This window comes from Capra hircus, chromosome 12 (genome assembly GCF_001704415.2).
Source record: "Capra hircus breed San Clemente chromosome 12, ASM170441v1, whole genome shotgun sequence".
NCBI classification, from domain to species: domain Eukaryota; kingdom Metazoa; phylum Chordata; class Mammalia; order Artiodactyla; family Bovidae; genus Capra; species Capra hircus.
In genome coordinates, this window is record NC_030819.1 from 69,837,178 (window position 1) to 69,858,801 (window position 21,624).

The 21,624-nt window shown below is 43.7% G+C and overlaps 1 protein-coding gene across 2 annotated transcripts in view; it reads right to left on the reverse strand.

Moving 5' to 3' along the window:
* Positions 13,146–21,624, reverse strand: part of LRCH1 (leucine rich repeats and calponin homology domain containing 1) — a 221,550-nt gene continuing 213,071 nt past the window's right edge. For both annotated transcript variants that reach the window (XM_018056756.1, XM_018056757.1), the window contains one exon: positions 13,146–15,411. In XM_018056756.1, coding sequence (XP_017912245.1) covers positions 15,301–15,411 — 111 coding nt within the window. In that variant the 3' untranslated portion in view covers positions 13,146–15,300. The remainder of the gene's footprint in view (positions 15,412–21,624) is intronic.

Below are 21,624 nucleotides of genomic sequence, written 5' to 3' on the forward strand. Positions count from 1 at the left end.
CAGCCCTCTTGTTGCAGAGCACAGGCTTAGTTGCTCTGTGGCATCTGGGATCTTAGTTCCGCTGCTGCTGCTGCTGCTGCTGCTGCTGCTGCTGCTGCTGCTGCTGCTGCTGCTGCTGCTGCTGCTGCTGCTGCTGCTGTTAAGTCACTTCAGTCGTGTCCGACTCTGTGCAACCCCATAGACGGCAGCCCACCAGGCTCCCCCATCCCTGGGATTCTCCAGGCAAGAACACTGGAGTGGGTTGCCATTTCCTTCTCCAATGCATGAAAATGAAAAGTGAAAGTGAAGTCGCTCAGTCGTGTCTGACTCTTAGCGACCCTACCATGGACTGCAGCCCACCAGGCTCCTCCGTCCATGGGATTTTCCAGGCAAGAGTACTGGAGTGGGGTGCCATCGCCTTCTACCAGGGATCAAATCCACGTCCCCCACACTGGAAGGTGGATTCTTAATCACTGGACCACCAGGGAAGTCCCATGCACTTCTCACTTTCTTTACAGCCCTGAGAATTTAAGTTCTGATTCAAAAACACTTTAAAGATAAAATTATTGTGGTACTTTCAGAACAAGTTAACCTGATATGTCTTCTGCTTCCATAAGGTAACATGGGCAGCTCATTTCATCCTTATAAGTCTGATTTCTCATCTGAAAATGTGTAGACAAGAGCCCCTTCACCCTCTGACTCACAGAACCGGGGAGCATAGCAAGATCAGACACCCGTATGACATCACTCTCATCCCACCCAGATATTAGGAACCACTGCACTATTGTCAGAGGACTCCTAAGTGAGGTGTCCTTTCCTTAGAGGTCACCCAGAGGAATGTCATAGAGCTTCTGCCTTTGTTTATTTTAATTTCATTCCCTATTAAAATCTATATTTATATTTTTCTATATGCCTTATAATACACATAATGCATTGGTAAATTAATGTAGGCAACTGTAAATAACAGTTCATATGCTGAGGATGCCTATGCAAATATGAGACCCTCAGAAGTCCCCAACTGCAAACTTTAGTGCAAAAAGAATTTGTGAGGACCAACAAAGAATATCTGCTGTGCCATTAATTTGTTTTTCTAAAAATAAAATACCTCCCTCCAGGAAGACATAGTTTGTATACTTCTTCACCTCCTTCAGTAGTTCTGGCCAGTCCAGGAGAACATGTCCTTTTGGTCTTAAGAGATAATAAAAGGAATTCGATTGTGTTCTGTTTGGCCTGGTTCCAGGACTCCAATCCAAGAGCACGGATGCCTCTTCGCCTCTTTGGCCTCAGGTGTCAGTCTTCCGCCACTGGTGACACCTGATGAGTGGCAGCAGGTGCCGATGAGAAGCCAGCTCTTCCCCTTTGGGCCGATAGCAGCACGTCCTCAACCAGTGAAATCAGTGAACATTTATCTTATTGGGTTTGTTGGACAAATTCAAATATGATTAGAAAACGTGCTCTGGAGGAGGGAACTGAGTGAGAGAACTTGTTTTTTATTTTTTTCATTTTTTTCAAGATCGTATTTCAGAAATCTTTCTGAAATCTAGACAGGTGTCTGTGTGTGTTTTACCCCTGCATGAAGCATTATAATATTGAGCACAGGCTGCTCCAGTGCTGGATTCAAGATGCATTGCCTCTTTGGTCCTTGTTGCATAAGCACAATTTTTATACTCAGAAGATGAAAACCTAGTCCTGGTTTCTTCTAAAATCGTTTCAGTAAAAACACTGCCACCTAGTGTCTTGATTAGGAGAAGCATGATAGACCATTCACTGACAGTTTCCCAGAGTAAACAGCAAGTAACTCATTTTCTTAGTTATATTCACAGAAAACTTGATGGAGTATAGAAATTTCCTGTATTGATTGTAAAATAATGTAGCCCATCTCTTGCTGCATAGTACAGAGAGGCTGTCCCAGCTGTTGGAATGATTTTTAAATATAGATTCTAAGGTAATTCTGCTAACAGCCCTGCTTTATTCAGTTAGTCTGATCTGGCTCATTGCACAAAGTCAAGGCAGAGGGATTATGTAGGTGCTTCTCACAGGGTTGCTGTGAGATTTACAATACAAACCTTTAACAGAGTTGGTCAGGTCGTAACTACTCAATTTTGGGTGCATGCTAAGTTGCTTCAGTCGTGTCTGACTCTTTGTGATCTATTGACTAGAGCCTGCCAGACTTCTCTGTCCATGGGATTCTCCAGGCAAGAATACTCGAGTGGGTTTCCATGCCCTGCTCCAGGGGATCTTCCCAAGCCAGGAATCGAACCCATGTCTCTTATGTCTCTTGCACTGGCAAGCAGGTTCTTTACCACTAGCACCACCTGGGAAGCCCCAAGTACTCAATAAACTTCAGCTATTGTATTTAATTTTCTTTGTCACTTGGATCTGTGACTACTCTGGTTATTAAGATTTCTATAAGAGAACAAATAAATTATTGTGTTTTATTATGTCCCTTTCCCCACTGAAATTATTATTTGTCTAATATGAGCTTGATAAAAGAGGTTTATTGGGAAGCAAACCTTCAACTACAGCAGAATGGGTTCTTTTTTCAGGAGTACCAGGGAGGAAGACATCATCTGGAGGGGGAGGGGAAAGCTCACCGAAATGAAAGGCATTGACCATCCGTCATCAAGCCTGGGTAGCACTCTGCAAAGTCAAGAAGAGGTGAGAGGACATCTTAAGCAGGACCTGTAGCCTAGGAAACAAAAACATCAGAGCCCCTGGTGCTAACGGGAGACTGGCGGGGCTGCACCAACTGATAAATTGCCAACAGGCTGGAAAGGCATGGATGGCACTGAGACCTGCGAACAAGTAACCGTGAGGCAGTGAAGGTGTTTCTAGCAGGGAAGAGACATGCTAAGACTTGTGTTTTTTTTCATATTATGGTCATAGGAGACGGTTGCAAAGATAAGGTAGACAGGGAGACCAAATGGACCCTTGACTACTCATCTCAGAAAGAGTTGATGAGGCTGGCACTAAGGTGGTAGAAGTGAAGAGGCAGTGCTGGAGCTGAGAGATGTTTCTGAGGAAGAATCTACATTGTTAAGTGACCAACTGAAAGGGCCAGGGACGCATCAGTGATGACCCTACCGTGTCTAGCCTGGGAGACTGGGAAGGTGATGAAACCATTGAATTAGGAGATACATGAGAAGAAGAAGGAGTTTTGGGAGGTATTAATAGTAGGGAGTCCAATTTCAAATACATTAAGGTTGAAGAACCTCCAAGCAGATGACTTTCACAAGGACATTCAAGTGAAGATACTCAGAACTACATTATTCTGGATCTCAGAGGGGAAGCAGGGCCTAGAATTATGAAGATATGTAGATTTATTTATACATCACTGCTGCTGTTGGAACCACCAGATAGATATCTTTCACATGAATGGAAGAGTGTCAACACTCCTCCTTTAAAAAAAAAAAAAAAGAAGAAGAGGGTGGAGACTGTGAAGAAAATGGAAAATAAACACTCTGAGAGAGAAAAATGGCACCAGGACAGAACTCTTGGGTTTCAAGTGGCAAGGGCTCAACATCCCAAATGCTACAAGAGAATCCGCTAGAAGAAGGACTCAAAAGAGGCCACTGGATCGAGCGACTGGGATGGGATCCATGACATTATTACGGGTGTTTTCAATGGAGTGGTGAGGACAAGAGGGAAAATGAATGGAAAGTGAGGATGTTGGTTCATTTGTTCAACAAACGCTTATCAAGTGCCTACTATATTTTAGACTGTCCCGGCCTGGTCCAGCAGGAAACAAAGATTCCTGTGCATGGAGCTTGCATGCCAGCATTGTTCACAGAATGCCCTTCAAAGAACATTCTCAAAGGGTCTGGGAGGACAAGAGATTGGCCCGTTTTTTTTGAGCGGAAAGGTGGAATCAAGGGAATTGTTTCCCACAGGCTGGTGAGGCTGGAGTTTGTGGCTGAATCGCGATAGACAGAGGAGAGACTGGAGAAGATGCAGGAAGAAGGAAGTAAGAGAGAGAGACACACACAGAGACAGAGACCAATCACACAGAGCCCCCGCAGCTGTGGAGCCGGCGATTAGCCTTGGAAGCGTGAGCAGCCGTGTTCACCTCCAAGACAGGAAATGATGCAACAGTTCACATCTGACGGTCTTCCTTTTCCCCGTAAATGAAGAGACAAGCCGAGAGCAGACCAAAGCAGATTTGAGACCGCAATCTGAAGAACGGAAGCAGGAAGTAGGAAGAGAGCCAAAGGACACAGCGTCAACACCATTTGCCAAGCGGAGCTGTATCCCCCTAAGCAATGAATATGTGTGTGGTGCAGTGCTACTCACGTCTGCACGTTTCATCCTCACCAGAGGCCCCCTCGTGTCTTCCTCAGACAGAAGATGTGTCTTCCTTCTCCGTTCCCAGCCCCCAGCTCTGGTGACTAGAGCAGATACTTATGTGGGGCTCAGATTCCAAGAGATCGGATAATTTCTTTTACCTCTCAAAGAAAAGCGACAGTTGTTAGGGAGCATCTACCGGCCAAGTGCTCAACTTTATTTACTTAGGTCTCCTTGGAAGAAAAGTTATGAGTAACCTAGATAGTATATTCAAAAGCAGAGACATTACTTTGCCGACTAAGGTCGGTCTAGTCAAGGCTATGGTTTTTCCTGTGGTCATGTATGGATGTGAGAGTTGGACTGTGAAGAAGGCTGAGCACCAAAGAATTGATGCGCTTGAACTGTGGTGTTGGAGAAGACTCTTGAGAGTCCCTTGGACTGCAAGGAGATCCAACCAGTCCCTTCTGAAGGAGATCAACCCTGGGATTTCTTTAGAAGGAATGATGTTAAAGCTGAAACTCCAGTACTTTGGCCACCTCATGCAAAGTGTTGACTCATTGGAAAAGACTTCGATGCTGGGAGGGATTGAGGGTAGGAGGAGAAGGGGACGACAGAGGATGAGATGGCTGGATGGCATCACTGACTCGATGGATGCGAGTCTGAGTGGGATCTGGTGATGGACAGGGAGGCCTGGCATGCTGCGATTCATGGGGTCGCAAAGAGTCCGACATGACTGAGCGACTGAACTGAACTGAACTGGATCGCAGCGGAGAACAGGCAGCTCACCCCTACTTACGCTTTCTCCCCAATCCCTCCCCACCTTACCCTATTTGATCCTGCAGAAATAGTCAGCTGTCCTCTCTAAATCCTCAGCACTTTATTTTTCCATTAGTATTGCTGTACCAATCAACCTTCAAGTCCAGCATTTGAATCACAGAGGACAGTCATAAGACGGATTTTCTACAGGCAATTGCCTCCTGTTCCTTCAGTCTCATCAACCTCTCTGAGTCAGGAAAGGCCTCTTTGCCCTCCGTCTGAGGACGTTCGTCTTGTCTCCTCAATGACCTTGTGCTCAGTGCAATGATCCTCAGCTCCAGACCTGCCTGACAGACCAGTGTCCTCCATCCACTAATACGTGTACCTCTTAATACAAAGACTTTTTGGTTGAACACAGCTGTCCTGGATATATATTGACACAGATTTCAAGTACCACTTGCTAGAGGGTTCTGCTTAGCTATTCAGATGATTCTCCTCAACTGCCTTTACTGAGTGATACTCATATAACTTGACTGGCTTTCCTTTTATTTATATTTGTGGAACACATACAAATCAATGTGTGGTCCTTTTATTTTCAATCCGTGTCCTTATATTTCATGGTGTCTGTAAACATCATATAGTTGGATTTTTAACCTGCCTTTTAGCTATCTAGTTCCTTAGTATTCACTGTAATTGCTGATATATTTGGGTTTATTTCTACTCTGTTATTTGGAGCCACTCTGCGTGTTCTGCTTCTTTTTCCCAATCCACTTCCTTCCTGTGACTTTTAGAAGGGATGTTTAACTTCATAGCTTCTTTACTGATTTAAAAGCAATAAACTCTTACATTAATATGTCCAAATTTACATTTAACACAATTAAAAATAAATCAACATCTCTACCCTCCACCAAAGAAGTACAAGGAATTAGAGTATTTGAACTTCCATAATGCCTTCCTGTCTTTTGTAATAAGCAGCTGGTACTTTCTTTCCACTGTCCTTTATTTAGCAACCTCCTACTCCAAATTAGACACCAGTGGTCCTATAGCCAGTGCTTATTCCAATATGCTTACATAGTTTTATATTTATTTCTCAACCATACGTTTTTGAATTTTAGACCTTTCTTCTCCCTGAAATAATTAATTCAATGAAGGTGAGTTGATGGTAATTCATTTGTTGTCTCAAGTTATGAATATTTATTTTCTCTTTGCACTTCGAAGAGGTTACTCACTGTCTGTTGGCTTCTGATTGTACTATCAAGAAGTCTATATTGTCAGTGCAATTGGATTTTTCTTCTTTTTTGTAGGTAAGCTGTCTTCCCTTTTAGGATTGTCTTTGTCTTTACTTATCCTGCTTGAAATGCACTATGCTTTCTCCATCTGAGCATTCGAATGCTTTATCAATTCTGGAAAGTTCTCAATCACCATCTTTATATATTGCCTCTCTTATATCTATTCTCTTCTGAATACTGAGGATAAATGGTTAAAAAAAAAAAAAAATTCAAATAGCCTCCTGACAGTTCAGATCAAGACTCGCCACCAAGTAAGTTGCAGAAGTAGCTTTCAGGCTTCAAGTTTCAGAGCTAACTTTGTCACTTTGAATGGTAAACCCATGCATGGTTGGGTATAATCCTGAGAAATTAGGGTCTTGGTGGTGGAAATCTTCCTTCAGTAAGGAACTGCTTTTTTATCTCCCTGGTATCCTGGAGTGTGACAAATCTGAAAAACTTTAAGTAAACATGCTTCATCTTGGGGTTTCCCAGACTGTATCTATGGTAAAAATTCAAATCTTAAACCTATGGAAGATGAGAGCTGTAATGACAAAGTCACAGGAGATAATATTTCCCCATCTATTCTCAGTCAATAATGGCTAGTTTCCTTTGGAGATGAACAGATTTTTTTTTTTCCCCTATCCTTGCAATGATGAGGCAGCTTTATACAGATCCTAGCTTTGTGCAGAGATTTCACATCTGACTCAGGAGTTACCCTTGAATGGGTCCATGTACTTACTTCCATCACAGAAGACCTATTAATAATATCTTTTCTTGGTCATCATCAAGATGGACAAAAGATCCCAGTACAGCCGCGGCTGCACCTTTGTCTTATCACTCTGAGCTCCAGCTCTCTATGGATTTCCTTATTTTCTTATAATAATCACAGCACTTCAATGTGTATTATTTATTTTTTAAGCATTTTTAGGCATGTTGTTGGAGGAGGTTTTTCTGGGCTATGCATACTGCAGCTCCCTCCAGCGAGCTTGACTGGGATAATTCTGAAGTGTGAGCTGTTCTATTGTCTGTCTGTCCTCTGTCACTTCAGTTGCGTCCGACTCTTTGCCACCCTGTGTACTGTACCTGCCAGGCTCCTCTGTCCATAGGATTCTCCAGACAAGAGTATTAGAGAATGTTGCCGTGTCCTTCTCCAGGGGATCTTTTCAGGGACTGAACCCGAGTCACTTACATCTCCTGCATTTGCAGGCAGGTCAATGGCACCCCACTCCAGTACTCTGGCCTGGAAAATCCCATGGACGGAGGAGCCTGGTAGGCTGCAGTCCATGGGGTCGCTAGGAGTCAGACACGACTGAGCGACTTCACTTTCACTTTTCGCTTTCATGCATTGGAGAAGGAAATGGCATCCCACTCCAGTGTTCTTGCCTGGAGAATCCCAGGGACGGGGGACCCTAGTGGGCTGCAGTCCATGGGGTCGCAAAGAGTCGGACAGGACTGAGCGACTTCACTTTCACTCACTTCTTTACCACTAGCGCCACCGGGAAGGCCGGAGATGTTCCATACCATTTCTCAAATCTTCCTCCAGGATTGAGAGGAATTCAGCAGCTCATTGTGGAGCTGCTTTAAGGACGCACCCCCTAGTGGCCACTTCCTAGAAGGCATCCCTAGTGATCACCTCTTTCTCTTTTTTAAATTTATTTTTAATTGGAAGATAATTGCTTTATAATGTTGTGTTGGTTTCTGCTGTACAGCAACGTGAATCAGTTATAAGCACACATATATCCTCCCTCTTGCACCTCCCTCCCCTCCCCATCCCCCTGTACTTCCCCATTTTCTTGCAGGCTCCCTTTCACCAAAGACCTAAGTGCCCTTACCCTATCTCCAAGTATGTCTGCTTCTTTGAGGCTTCCCTGGTAGCTCAGATGGTAAAGCGTCTGCCTACAATGCGGGAGACCTGGGTTCTATCCCTGGGTCGGGAAGATCCCCTGGAGAAGGAAATGGCAACCCACTCCAGTATTCATGCCTGGAAAATCCCATGGACCGAGGAGTCTGGTGAGCTACATACAGTCCATGGGGTTGCAGAGTCGGACACGACTTCACTTCACTGCTGCTTCTTTGGGGATTCCCTGGTAGTTCAGCTGGTAAAGAATCTGCCTGCAATGCAGGAGACCCAGGATCGATCCCTAAGTCAGGAAGATCCCCTGTAGAAGAGAATGGCAACCCACTTTAGTATTCTTGCCTGGAGAATTCTATGGGCAGACCACGGGGTCACAAAGAGTCAGACACAACTGAGCAACTTTCACTTTCTGCCTCTTTTAGGTATTGCCTGCCTAATACCACGTGCTTCTAGGAACTAGACATGCTTCTAGGTGCTTCTAGAGGAAGCCTCTAAAATATCCTGTTATGCCTGTTAGAGACCATAGTTTCTTTCAGGAAACAATTCTATCCTGGAAAACACATGCTCTGCCATTAACAAGGGCCGGGGGGGCAGGGGGGAACCAGTATATAAGGTGGTACTCTGTAAAAATGCATAGGAATATCTCAAGGGAAATATTTTGAAAGTTTAACAGTTCCCTTAAGCTGGGATTACTGGTGACCTTCCCCAACCTCTATACTTTCCAAAGTTTCTATGATGAACATGTATAACTTTGATAAACAGAGAGAAGAATCCACAAATTTAAAAAAGTCGTAGCAATATTTTATTAAATTGGGAGAGAAAAATGGCAAGGAAAATGGAGATTTGTTCCTAGACCTCATGTCAAAGTGAGGTATGTGCCCTCTCACTGTGCTTATCTTATAAATCTTTTTTTCCTATTCTTCTTGTTCTGACCTTAATCTGTCTTAGCTAGCTTTTGCATTGGTCCCAACAGGCTCAGCTTACCAGGTTTTATTTTATAAATATACTTTCTTTTGTATCTCCAAACATCTTAGGTATTATCAAGAACTTTTTTTTTTTCTTTTAACTCTAGAAACTTCATGCGGGTTAGCTCTGCTGGGAAGTTCCTCTGTACCGTGAAAAGGACATAGGCCTGAGATGGCTGAATTTAACTTTGCCCTGCTCTCTCACCTGCTGTGACCTTGAATGAGTTATTTGAATACTCTGAGTCTCAGCTTCTCCTAGTTAATTTGCACTCAAATGATTCCATGCAGTCACTGCCTCTTGAAAACATTCATGGGAGGTTTGCCAACTCAAGCTTCAGAAATACAGAACTCTTTACTACTGGATCAAGAATGCAAACAGTAGGGCTTTTTGGGTTACTTCTCCCTGCAGGTCAGTTTTATACTCTAGGTGTTTCCCACGTTTTGTGTCTACTGTCTTCAGTCACCAGGAAAGAATCTGAGTCCTAGAGGAGACTTATTAGTCAATTGTGAGTAACGGGGCTGCTCCTGACCCAGGTGGGCAGCATCAGGTAAGAACCACCAAGGGAATGCCTGGGCAGTACAGTGGTTAGGGCTCTGCACTCCCGTTGCTGGGGCATGTGTTTGATCTTGGTCGCAAACTAAGATCCTGCGTGTCACTTCACTTCAGTCGCTCAGTTGTGCCCGATTCTTTGTGACCCCATGGACTGCAGCACGCTGTCCATCACCAACTCCCAGAGTTCACTCAGACTCACGTCCATCGAGTCCGTGATGCCATCCAGCCATCTCATCCTCTGTCGTCCCCTTTTCCTCCTGCCCCCAATCCCTCCCAGCATCAGGGTCTTTTCCAATGAGTCAACTCTTCGCATGAGGTGGCCAAAGTACTGGAGTTTCAGCTTTAACATCATTCCTTCCAAAGAAATCCCAGGGCTGATCTCCTTCAGAATGGACTGGATGGATCTCCTCGCAGTCCAAGGGACTCTCAAGAGTCTTCTCCAACACCACAGTTCAAAAGCATCAATTCTTCGGTGCTCAGCCTTCTTCACAGTCCAACTCTCACATCCATACATGACCACAGGAAAAACCATAGCCTTGACTAGACGGACCTTTGTTGGCAAAGTAATGTCTCTGCTTTTGAATATACTATCTAGATTGGTCATAACTTTTCTTCCAAGGAGTAAGCGTCTTTTAATTTCATGGCTGCAGTCACCATCTGCAGTGATTTTGGAGCCCAGAAAAATAAAGTCTGACACTATTTCCACTGTTTCCCCATCTATTTCCCATGAAGTGATGGGACCAGATGCCAGGATCTGTCCTCTGAACGTTGAGCTTTAAGCCAACTTTTTCACTTTCCTCTCACTTTCATCAAGAGGCTTTTTAGTTCCTCTTCACTTTCTGCCATAAGGGTGGTGTCATCTGCATATCTGAGGTTATTGATATTTCTCCCGGCAATCTTGATTCCAGCTTGTGCTTCTTCCAGCCCAGCGTTTCTCATGATGTACTCTGCACAGAAGTTAAATAAGTAGGGCATGTCACTTGGGAGTAGGCCCCCCCCCCAAAAAAAAACACAGAAAACCTCATGGTATACAAGGTAAGGTTAGCTCCTAGAAGCATGTGGTATTAGGGGACAACCCTATGGGTGTCTGGGCTTCCCTCATAGCTCAGTTGATAAAGAATCTGCCTGCAATGCAGGAGACCCCAGTTCAATTCCTGGGTTGTAAATATCCGCTGGGGGAAGGGATAGCCTAATCACTCCATTCTTCTTGGGCTTCCCTTGTGGCTCATCTGGTGAAGAATCTACCTGCAGTGCGGGAGACCTGGGTTCAATCCCTGGGTTGGGAAGATCCCTGGAGAAGGCTACCCACTCCAGCATTCTGGCCTGGAGAATTCCATGGACCGTAGATCCCGTGGGGTCGCAAAGAGTCGGACACAACTGAGCAACTTTCATTGCACCATGGGTGTCTACTGCAAGTCCCTTCCTGATTGCCTCTTGGTAAGAGATTTTGAGATAATATAGGTAAAATTCATTGATTCTCCTGACTGACATCTCTCCAATGCCTACGGCACGATAAGCACTGTCCTGGGCAATGGAGAACCAGCAGAGAACCAAATAGACAAGCAGTCATGTTTTAATGGAGCTTATAGTTCAGAACTTTTATAGTTCAGGACCTTTACCAACAAAGGTCTGTCTAGCCAAAGCTATGGTTTCTCCAGTAGTCATGTATGGATGTGAGAATGGACTATAAAGAAAGCTGAGTGCCAAAGAATTCATGCTTTTGAAATGTGGTGTTGGAGAAGACTCTTGAGAGTCTGTTGGACTGCAAGGAGATCCAACCAGTCCATCCTAAAGGAGATCAGTCCTGAATATTCATTGAAAGGACTGATGCTGAAGCTGAACCTCCAATACTTTGGCCACCTGATGTGGAAAAGCCCCTGATGCTGGGAAAGATTGAAGGCGGGAGGAGACAGGGAAGACGGAGGATGAGATGGCTGGATGGCATCACCGACTCAATAGACATCAGTTTGAGTAAACTCTGGGAGTTGGTGATGGACAGGGAGGCCTGGCGTGCTGACAATGGGGTCGCAAAGAGTTGGACACGACTGAGCGACTGAACTGAAAGTTCAGAAAGAACACTGGACTCCCAGGAACCACTCCATGAATTCTGGCCATTTAGGTGGCCCATTAGCATGTGAGTGTGGGAAGTACAGAGAGCTCTTTAGAGGGGAATCCTGCCTTACCCGCAGCCAACGGGACCTGATCTCTGCTAGCTGACCTCCAGTGGAAGACAGATTAGATAATCAGTCCCACTGGTGTCACTGCTGCCCTAATCTCACCCCAGAAGAAACCAGGAAGTGCTCAGATACAGCAGGTGACTAGAATTCAGTCTCTGGGACAGTCCCCAGCTGCGGTCAGTGCCGTGTGGCTGAACTGCATGGGTGACCCTAATGCAAACACGCCCTGCCAGGCTCCCCCCAGTGCTCTCGCTTCCATCCTTCCCCTTGTCCTTCACACATTCCCAGTCGTTCCAGTCAACTTACAATGCAAAGCACCTGCCAAGCACTGGGCTCCTGTAATGTGCAGGAGACCAAGACGGCTAAGCTTTGGGTACAGTCGCAGCACTTCCAGTCAAGAGCCTCACAGGCCGGGCATAGCTCTTCCTGACTCAGTAGGTACGGTCCCAGTCATCCCTGCTCAGCCTGGGGTCTCGGCTCTTGTGTGTGGGTTGGGGCAAGAAAGCAGAAATGATCTGTCCCTGTTTTCCCTTGAATCCCTCAAAACAGCTGCTCTTCTCCCAGAGGCAGGCTGAACGTGTAGGGGAAATGGTAACACTGACCTGGATTCACAGGAGGTGTAATCAGGAAGCCACTGCACTCCCTGAGGGTCGGATTCCTCAGTAGACAGTTGGGAGGGAGGACCAGACCCCAGGATTTCACAGCAAGCACCACAGAACCTTCAGATTTCCTCAAGGACGCTTCTGGGGCCACTAGCCAAGGGGCAAGTGGAGAGGGCTGATGTACACATGGACCCCAACTGCCCTCCCTCACCAACCCCTCCCAATCATAGCAACTCCGCTTTTGAGTGCTATACGTTCTGTGGGTTCCAGGGGAGATCTTAGTTTGAATAAAAACTGTCCTATCCTATATATGCATATTATATTTATATTTCACAATACAGAACATAAAAACATATAAATACACTAGATGACTGCTACAATCTGTTTCTTCAGTGACACTCTACGTATGACTTTTTTTTTCTGTATCTGATGGGTAAGTCAATCAGAAGATGGTCTGTACAGATTCAAAGTTTTAATGGCTGTTAAATCATAAAAGGAAGGATATTTGCACTGCGCATATTCTGTCTACTTAGGGCACTGTCAGCCGGCCATGCACATCTTATTGCACATATAAGCAATGGACAAAGATCTTGAAGACATCTCAGCCACACAAAGGATTCCATTTTGAAGGAAAAAAAAAAAGCATTTTACAAAATATTGAAGTCATTCATATTACACAGCCAATTCCAAGAAAATACTGAAAATTAGTATCAAAAGAAATATTTTAATTCTGAAAAAAAAATCTTCCAAAACAAGGATTACAGAGTTTCATATTGCCATATATACATGTTAAAAAAAATATTTCAGGACCCTGCATTCTCAATGCCCATCAAGGTGCAGTCATCTGAATTCCTATTTCTATCATCAACCTTTGACTGTGGCTAACACTGAATACGCTCTTTGTTCCAAGTGTTTTCTTTTTTTTTTTACATCGTTATGCTATTTGACAAAACAGGTATTTGTGCAGTACAGGAAAACATTAAAATATATTTTCAATTAGGTTAAAGTGCACAGTACATTTGATAGGAAGTAACTGCTAGCTGCCAATCCAAACGACCGTTTTCAGCGTCCCCTCCCCGCTTGCCCAGACGGGAGGGCAGCCCTGGCATTGGCTGAAGTAAGTCTGTGTTCAACGCATACTGTCCTGGTCTCTTTGTGTTCACATCTGTCTTACAACTTGTGGCTGCTGCTGCTCTAAAAACTCAACAATGGCTTTTGACAGAGGCAAAGATGCAGTCAGCATTCACAAGACTTGGAAAGACAAATTCCTGGGAAATCTGTACCTGCAGGGTGAGTGCACACGCTTGTAACTGCCTAAAATAGGCTGTGTGTCTGTGAAGTCTTACATGACTCCCTCAGACCAACACTGATCCCTCTCCTTCACTGCGTTTTCTCAAGTCATTGTTTTGTTTGAACCTGCTCCCTCCTGGGCCCTTCAGGCTCACATAATCTTCTCTCATACTACTTACTTCACCTTCTCCTATGCGCACCTTGGTGCCGCATCCATCTGCCCCACCAATTCACTGACTCACTTCTGTGGTTTCACACCAGACATCATAAGTCTTACAGTGTTTTATGGGCTACTCTGAAAGCCACCAGCTAAGCTGCAATAAAATAAACACATCTACATCTCAGAATGTAGAAAGTGCTGGTTACCTGACCTAGGTCCTCTGTATCTCAAGTTATTTCTTGATCACTTTTCAACGAAGCTGCCCTTAAAAAACTTTTTGGTTACAGAATCATCTTTTCCTCCTCTCCACTCTCCTACACCACTTTCTTATTACCTACCTTTGGTGCTAGACTTTTCCCCAGGTTACAGTGCAAAATTACACAATGAGACACATGGCCAACACTCGTTACTTCTTTGTGTTAAAACGTGAATGTTTTGTGCATAGCAAAATAAGTATGAACCCAAAAAAAGAACTGTTCACATTTTTATATTCAAGTTTAATATGTCTTTTTTTCCATCACAGCTATTTACAAATAACTTTGGGGTGCTCTCTTGATTTCAGTCAGTTCATTATATCAAGGGACAACAGGGCTGCTGGAATGTAGGAAGCTGGATGGAATGCAGAAATATAAATAAGACCAATGTTCCATAAACCAAAGTGTAAATAATGGCTCCCCAGAAAACAGTTCTTGTCACAGAAGCACCTGCTTTTTTTGCTTAAATTTTTTTTCGAGTCATATACATCAGAAAACATGACTATGGAGACCTAGAGCTACTTGCACACCAAAGAGGATAGAAAATAACTCAATATTTATAATATTAAAATAAAGTGTTTAACCACAAAAAAGCAGTAATAAAATAGTTTCCTAGTTTACAATTTGCATCCAAAGGATGAATAACAACTCACTAATAAATAATATTTATATAAATATTTTGTATGTCGAAAATAGTTTTTTGTTTTTTTTAAAGGCAATGGTCTCAAGAAACTTCTTGAAAAATTTGGTGGCGAAAAACCTGATTGAGTTTCATTCCCTCCACCCCCCCTCCCCCATGAAATACACAATGTGTTTGGTTTTAATAAAAACGAATGCATCTTGCTGCAAAACGGTTGTGCTTGGTGTCTTGGTAATGGCTGTGGGTGAGCATGGAAGGGATGAAGGAGGCTGTAGAAGGCATTGATGCGCTGCTCTGTTCTTCACAACCAGCTCCCTCATGGGTTTTAGGTAATTACCTGTCTCACCTTAACGTCGGAGTCAGTTACGAAAGGCAGGAAATCTTCTCTCATGTTCTTCCGTCAATTCAACTCGAGTTGGGGAACTGACGAGCCGGGAGGGGGAGGGGGGGGGGACAGGTGCTGAGAGCAGAGTCCAGGGTCTCTGACCAGACAAGCGGGACCCAAAGGAGAGAGTTGTTCTCATGTGAACAGAGCCTTCGTTACAGTTACGTCTAGCAATGCTTGAACAGTAATGCCCACTTTGACCAGGCCTTTCTCTTCAAGGATGTGATGGGGTAGACACAGTTTTTCCTAAAAGGAAGAAGAACAAAGCATTGATTTTTAGATGACTGGAATCTCATGATAAAACCTCGAGACACCACTGAGAGGAGTTAAGTCGAGCTCTGTCGTCTGCCTATTTGATCACCTCAGACTGCTCTCTCCCTAGCTTTCAACCCATTACAAAGACCTTTTCTGTGTTGGCAAAGAAAACAATGATTTTTTTCCACAAGTGAGGGTTGCTCTAGAAAGACTTCCAGGCCTCCTGAAATGTGCAAAAGATCTAAACGTTAAAAAAACAATCCTTGACACTAAATAACTGAGCTACATACAGTTGGAAACCACCCACCAGAAACATATTAGCTTATACTCTTACAAAGCAAAGTTGCAGACAGCCTCTCACACATTTTACGGGAACTTGAATCCTCATTTATACAGACCACACAAGGTTCTACTGACCATAAACCTTTACAAATCTTTTTTTACACTGGCCATTAATCTTGAGTTAGTTCATTTTATTTCCCATGATCTCTGGAATGGAGGCATCCTTTCTCATAGTTTGCAAACAGCCTTATAAATAAGTAATTTTAACCACAGCCTTTAATAGCCTCCTTTTTAAGACTCTTTTATAAAACTGTCAAAGACACAAATGTCCTGCTAACTTGCTCGCGCTGTATTTTTGCTCTTGGGAAATGTCCAGCACATCCTACTCAAGGAAGATAATCAAGGCGACTCACTCCCTGTGTGTAGCACCCTGCATGCTCAACTGACGATTTACAAAAGAGCAAAGACAAAATACTTTTACACTTCTGTCGTTTGACCCTGGGCTAATACCATACAAGGGAATCTCCTTCCAGAGACTGCCTGCCTGACGGGGAAATGACTCCACAGCAAACACTCCCTCTCATGTGCCCGAAGATGGTGTGTCCTCCACAGTCCAGTAACCACTTTTTTTTCCAAACTGGAGTATCATTGCATCACAGTGTTGTGTTAATTTCTGCTGTACAACAGAGTGAATCTGCCGCATGTCTGTGTATATAGCCCCTCCCTCCCACCCTTCTAGGTCATCACAGAGCACCAAGCTGAGCTCCTGGTGCTGTACGGCAGACTCGCACTCGCTATTTCACACATGGTAGTGTTTATATGTCAACCCTAATCTCCCAGTTCATCCCACCCTTCCCTTCCACGCAGTGTCCATGTCCCTTCTCCCTGCCTACGTCTCTATTCCTGCCCTGCGATTAATAAGTCCATCTGGACCACTCTTCTGTACTTCACATATATGCATTAATATATGCGTATTATTGGTTTATTTTTCCTTTCTCAGTGGCCACTGTTTTTAAGAAGAGTTGAAATGAAAGCTGCATTAAGTCCCAGGTGGTGGACACAGTGTTTAACTTGAAGCCAACTGGGGTCACTGGTCAGAACTGCTTCCTTTCACGTGACTTTTCCTGGAGGAACCAGATCTTCCTGTTGCCTCAATGCAGGAATCTCCGTTAAGATATCCCAAGTACAGGCATTCTGCTCTTACAAAGATCTTTAAAAGACACATGCAAGAACCTGTTCCACAACCTCGAAATGTCTGTAGATTCTAATCTCGCAGTCTTAGCATCCCCCATCCCTCTCACTTCCCCAACTTACAGTAAACTTCAGAGTGTCTCAGACTCTGACTCCGGGCTTTAAGTAATGGCTATTTGTCAATATAAAACAGCTGATTCTTTAAAACACAATTTGAACAGTTATTTCAAGCGGCTGGTGTGTATCAAATAGGATTATCTTGTCATCAATGTTGTGTTTGGTGGAGAGGCAAGCTTATGCTGCTCGCCAACTTAGCAGCCAAATGTCAACTTGAGAAAGAATAGGAGGTTCTGTCCAAGTTATGACCTGGGCCCTAGGCCACAGTGGATTGCTCCTTGCACCACAGCCTGAGGTCAGTGTGTGCCCAACACCTGTTTTCCATGGCTTGTGAATCTCATTTCATTGCTAAGACTAATACCACAGGGACAAGAATGTATTTTCCTCATTCTGACGGTTTCCACAGAATCCAAGTAGGAAATTATAAATGCCTACTAATTATGGTTAAGCTCCTGGTGCAAGGAATTCCTTGGGAAAAAAAGAAATCTTCACTTTATACCAGATGCCAAGAACAATTTGAGATGAATTGAAGAGTTAAAAAAAAAAAAATCCCCAAACACTCTTTCCAATCAAATATAGGTATGTATTTAATATTTTCTCTGAAAAGCAGATGGGGATGAAAATGTGATATTCAAATCACAAAAGATAAAAACAACTGATCACCTGAAAGTGTAAAGCTCCTGTGTATCAAAAAACGAACACTCAATTAAAAGATAAACTACAAAAATCAGCTGTATCAAATTACAAAGGGATTATGTTGGCACATAAGCTCAACAAATCATTGCAAAAAAACACTAAGAAATCAATAAAGCACTGAGGAAGGAACATGAATAGAAGTTTAAAAACAAGGGATTTGCCTAAGGCATTTTGAACAAGATATTTTGCATCTTATCCTCAGTGTTCACCTGTGTTTAGCAGCAAATATTCTTGAATTCTACAACTAATAGTTGGACAAAGCCTAACCTCTGCGTGCAACATGGCTTCAACAGGGCTGTCCTGAGTCCTGCCTGAGCTGTATGTCTCCATCAGTGACTGCCCAGTCCCACTGATGAGTGATGGCTCCAGGGTCTGCAGAGCTGAGTTTCCAAGATAGAAGTCATGCTTGGGAAGGGCTGGGGCTCCAGGGAAACAGGATGGGAAGATATGAGGCCCTGGCTGCCTGCTGACAGGACACTGGAATTGTCAGACACCAAGTGAGCTCAAACTCCTCCCATAGAGTTCAAGATTCTCCCTTCCACCCTTGCAGCTGGTGACAAGGAGCAAACAGAAGATATAAAAGGTACCCCTTGCATCCTCTCTGGCTTTCTCTCTTCATTTAGACTTCCTAAGAATCCCTGAGGTGCCCTCCGATTACATTATGGGGTTGGAGGTACCCAGGAAGACAAGCACCAGATCATAGAAACCTCATAAAAACAATCAGAAGTTGTGGTTATTCTATTACAGGACTAGGAGGATATCTCTGCTGCGAATTACAACCTGAGGTGCTGGTTGACAGGACGAGTCTGCCAGAAATGCGGAGGCGCTTCAAGGGTGGCCAGAAGGCCATTTCGGTCACACTAGTCCTATCATTGCATATCCCACAGGGAGGGAATCCCTGTAGACGTTGTGATGGGAAGGAACTGCTGTGAATTTATAGCTGGATGAGAAATGATTTCACCTTAACCTGTGTAATAAACTTAAAAGAGAGAGGTGAACATTTACACTGGGTTTAAATGCACAAAAATCTCCTTGTTAGAGGAGATGAGCGGCTTCCATTGAGAATGTAGTAGCAGACTGCTCTCCTTTGCTGTTTCTTTTCAAAGCACAGAGCAGAATCATAAAGTAGTATCCTCCATGCAAATACTCTGAAGAACTCATCCTATCCTTTGCATTGTTTGTCCAATCGTGAAACAATTATTCACTCTTATCCCTTCACGCATCCCTTTTCTGAGCCACAAGTAGGGCTAAGAAAGGCAGGTGAGCCATAAAGATTCAACTCCAACTCTGCAAGACTTCTGGGGTACCTCCTATAGGTCTGGTCCCAATGCTATAGATTTACGTTGCTTTTTTACTTTCTTCTTTTTGACAACTCTGCGAGGTATTGGGTTTTTCTGTAACAGCATATGGAAAAATCTGAATGAACTTTTTGGCCAATCCAATAAACAGAATATTCTGCTTTACAGAGGAGAAAACGGAGATGTAGAGAGCTTAACTTCGCTACAGTCACACAGTAGGTAAAGTAGGATTTGAACTCGTGTCTCATCTTACAGCAGCGGCCCCTTCTACGACATCATGTTGCTTCCCCCAAGGTCCTTGACTGAGAAATGAGTATGTTCCGTCTGTGTCCAGGAGACAGGAAACGGCCCCTGGCCCCTTGGAGTTCTCTCTAGGTAAGTTGCACCAAATTCAGCATCAGGTGGGCATGAGAGAACACTCAACACAGGAAAGGCGTTAGCTCTGCTGGTTAGCTCACTTAGCTTCCTTTGTAGTGAGCGACAGACGTCTTGTTCTCGCAGAAAATGCCTCGTGGGAGCAGGCGGATCGCTGTCCCTACCTGGCTCTCCTCTTTCTTATGCTCCCCAAGAAGCACGCTGCCTCCTGCCAGGCCACCCACTAGACAAAATGAAGTCACCCAGGCAGCACATTTCATGTGGTTCAGTCTGTTGCTAAAACCTAAAGTCCTGGCACTAAACGATTGAACCTTGAAACTGCGTGGGTAAGAGAACCTCAGTTCCTGCTCTGCCACGTGAGAACTCGGAGGGGCTGCTTCCTCCGACATGAAACACAGATCATGTCAACCGCTTCTAGACCGAGAGAACTTCTTGTCAACTTTTCATTTGGTTCTCTGTTTTCCAGCCGAGCTACTGTCTAGAATGTTTGTTTTCTATACATATCCACCCCTTCTCTCACGCTTCTAAACCATACCCCCTTCACCTGGCTATTCCTACACATCTTTAAGGCTTCAGTGTAAACTTCATGGTTCTAGAAAGGCTTCAAAGACCACACACTCTCATCAGGGTCAGTCCCCCTCGTCCATGTGTTTCACATACAGAATCCTGTACCTGACCTATCACAGAAACTTATCCATTGAATTCCTCTTCAGCTGTCCACTAAGTCCACTATATAGGGTCCAAAAACTTGTAAGCCAGTCCAGCCCGTGGTCTGTTTTTGTAAATAAAGTTTTATTGAGACACATTTATGCGTCATCTGTGGCAGCTTTCATACTATAGCAGCTGAGCCGGGGAGTCCTAAAGATAGGGTTCAGCCCACAGAGCCTAAAATATTTACTGGCATTTTATAGAAAAAGTTCGCCAACTCCTAGTCTAGAATTTAAGTTTTTTTGAAGACAAAGTCACGTGTCATGGTTACCCTTTTTATTGCCAAGGTGGGGTGCTGCACAATCTTTATTCAATATCTGAAGAGTGAATGAATGAACACAATCGCAAACAAAATCCAGAGAAAAAGCCACAGAATGGGATCCTGATAGTCTGAAGGGAAAAAGCAAACATTCTATATACCTGATTATTTATTGAGAGCTAATATCAAAATCTGAAGCCAAATTTTAAAAGCCCACATGCCACGTGGCCCAAAAACCCAAACATAAAACAGAAATAGTATTGCACAAATTCAATACATGTTTTAAAAAACTTAAATCTCCTGAAATAAAATCCCTTTAAAATATTTTTTTACCTAATCCAGAACCATTTTCAAAATCATAAAATTTTAATTTACTGTCCATTACATTTACCCTGTAGGTAAAACATCCTTTCTCCTTATAAGAGACCAGCATGGAATTGAGAGACATAACCCTGGCCACCATACACTAAATTTAATTTCTTACTCACAAATAATTGGCCTTTATTTGTGAGTGCCTTTACTTATCTACTCAGTGATGAAAATCCTACTCAGCGGTTTTGTTTTTGAGTTCTGTGGGGCCCTTTCATCAGCACCGTTTTTAAGTGTTTCTTCCCAAGGGCAATGAGCTACCTAGGAACCACAAATCCATAAGTAGGACGAACTAATAGAACTCACTTAGTGTCACAGATTTTGGAAATCCTGACACTGAGTGGCAAGTTGCCACCGACTGGAAGAACTGGAGAAAGAGAAGTTCCTATTTCAAATAGATCTATTTCAAAAGAATGTGTAAATAAATACTTGATCGTTTTTATCAGGTATTAGAAGGAAATAACTAAAAAAAACCAAGTCTTTCTTGTGAAAGGAAGATTTAGTACGCATATATAAATCACAACTAAATCCCCAACCACCTCTCAGATAACAAGTGGGTTGACCAAGTATCCCTAGTTATATGGCAGTGGGAGGCACATGCTAGCACGTGAGCTGGTGCGTGGGTACCTGGGGGAAGAACCACGGGGAGGTTTAATAATATTCTGAATAGAAATGAACAGTAATGGGCAAGAGAGTTCATTCCAAGTTTTGCCTAGAGGGCTAAATTAATTGTGTTCTGCTTGTTACCAGACTATTTGATGAAAAAAAAAAAATACCATCCAACAGATCCCCAGAGGAGCAGCACATTAGGGTACAGGTACATTAAGGACACAAGAAATGAAAGTGCCTCCAAAAAACTACTTCGGAAGCCAGAACTGAAAAAGGAACGCAGCCAAAGAATGATGTCAG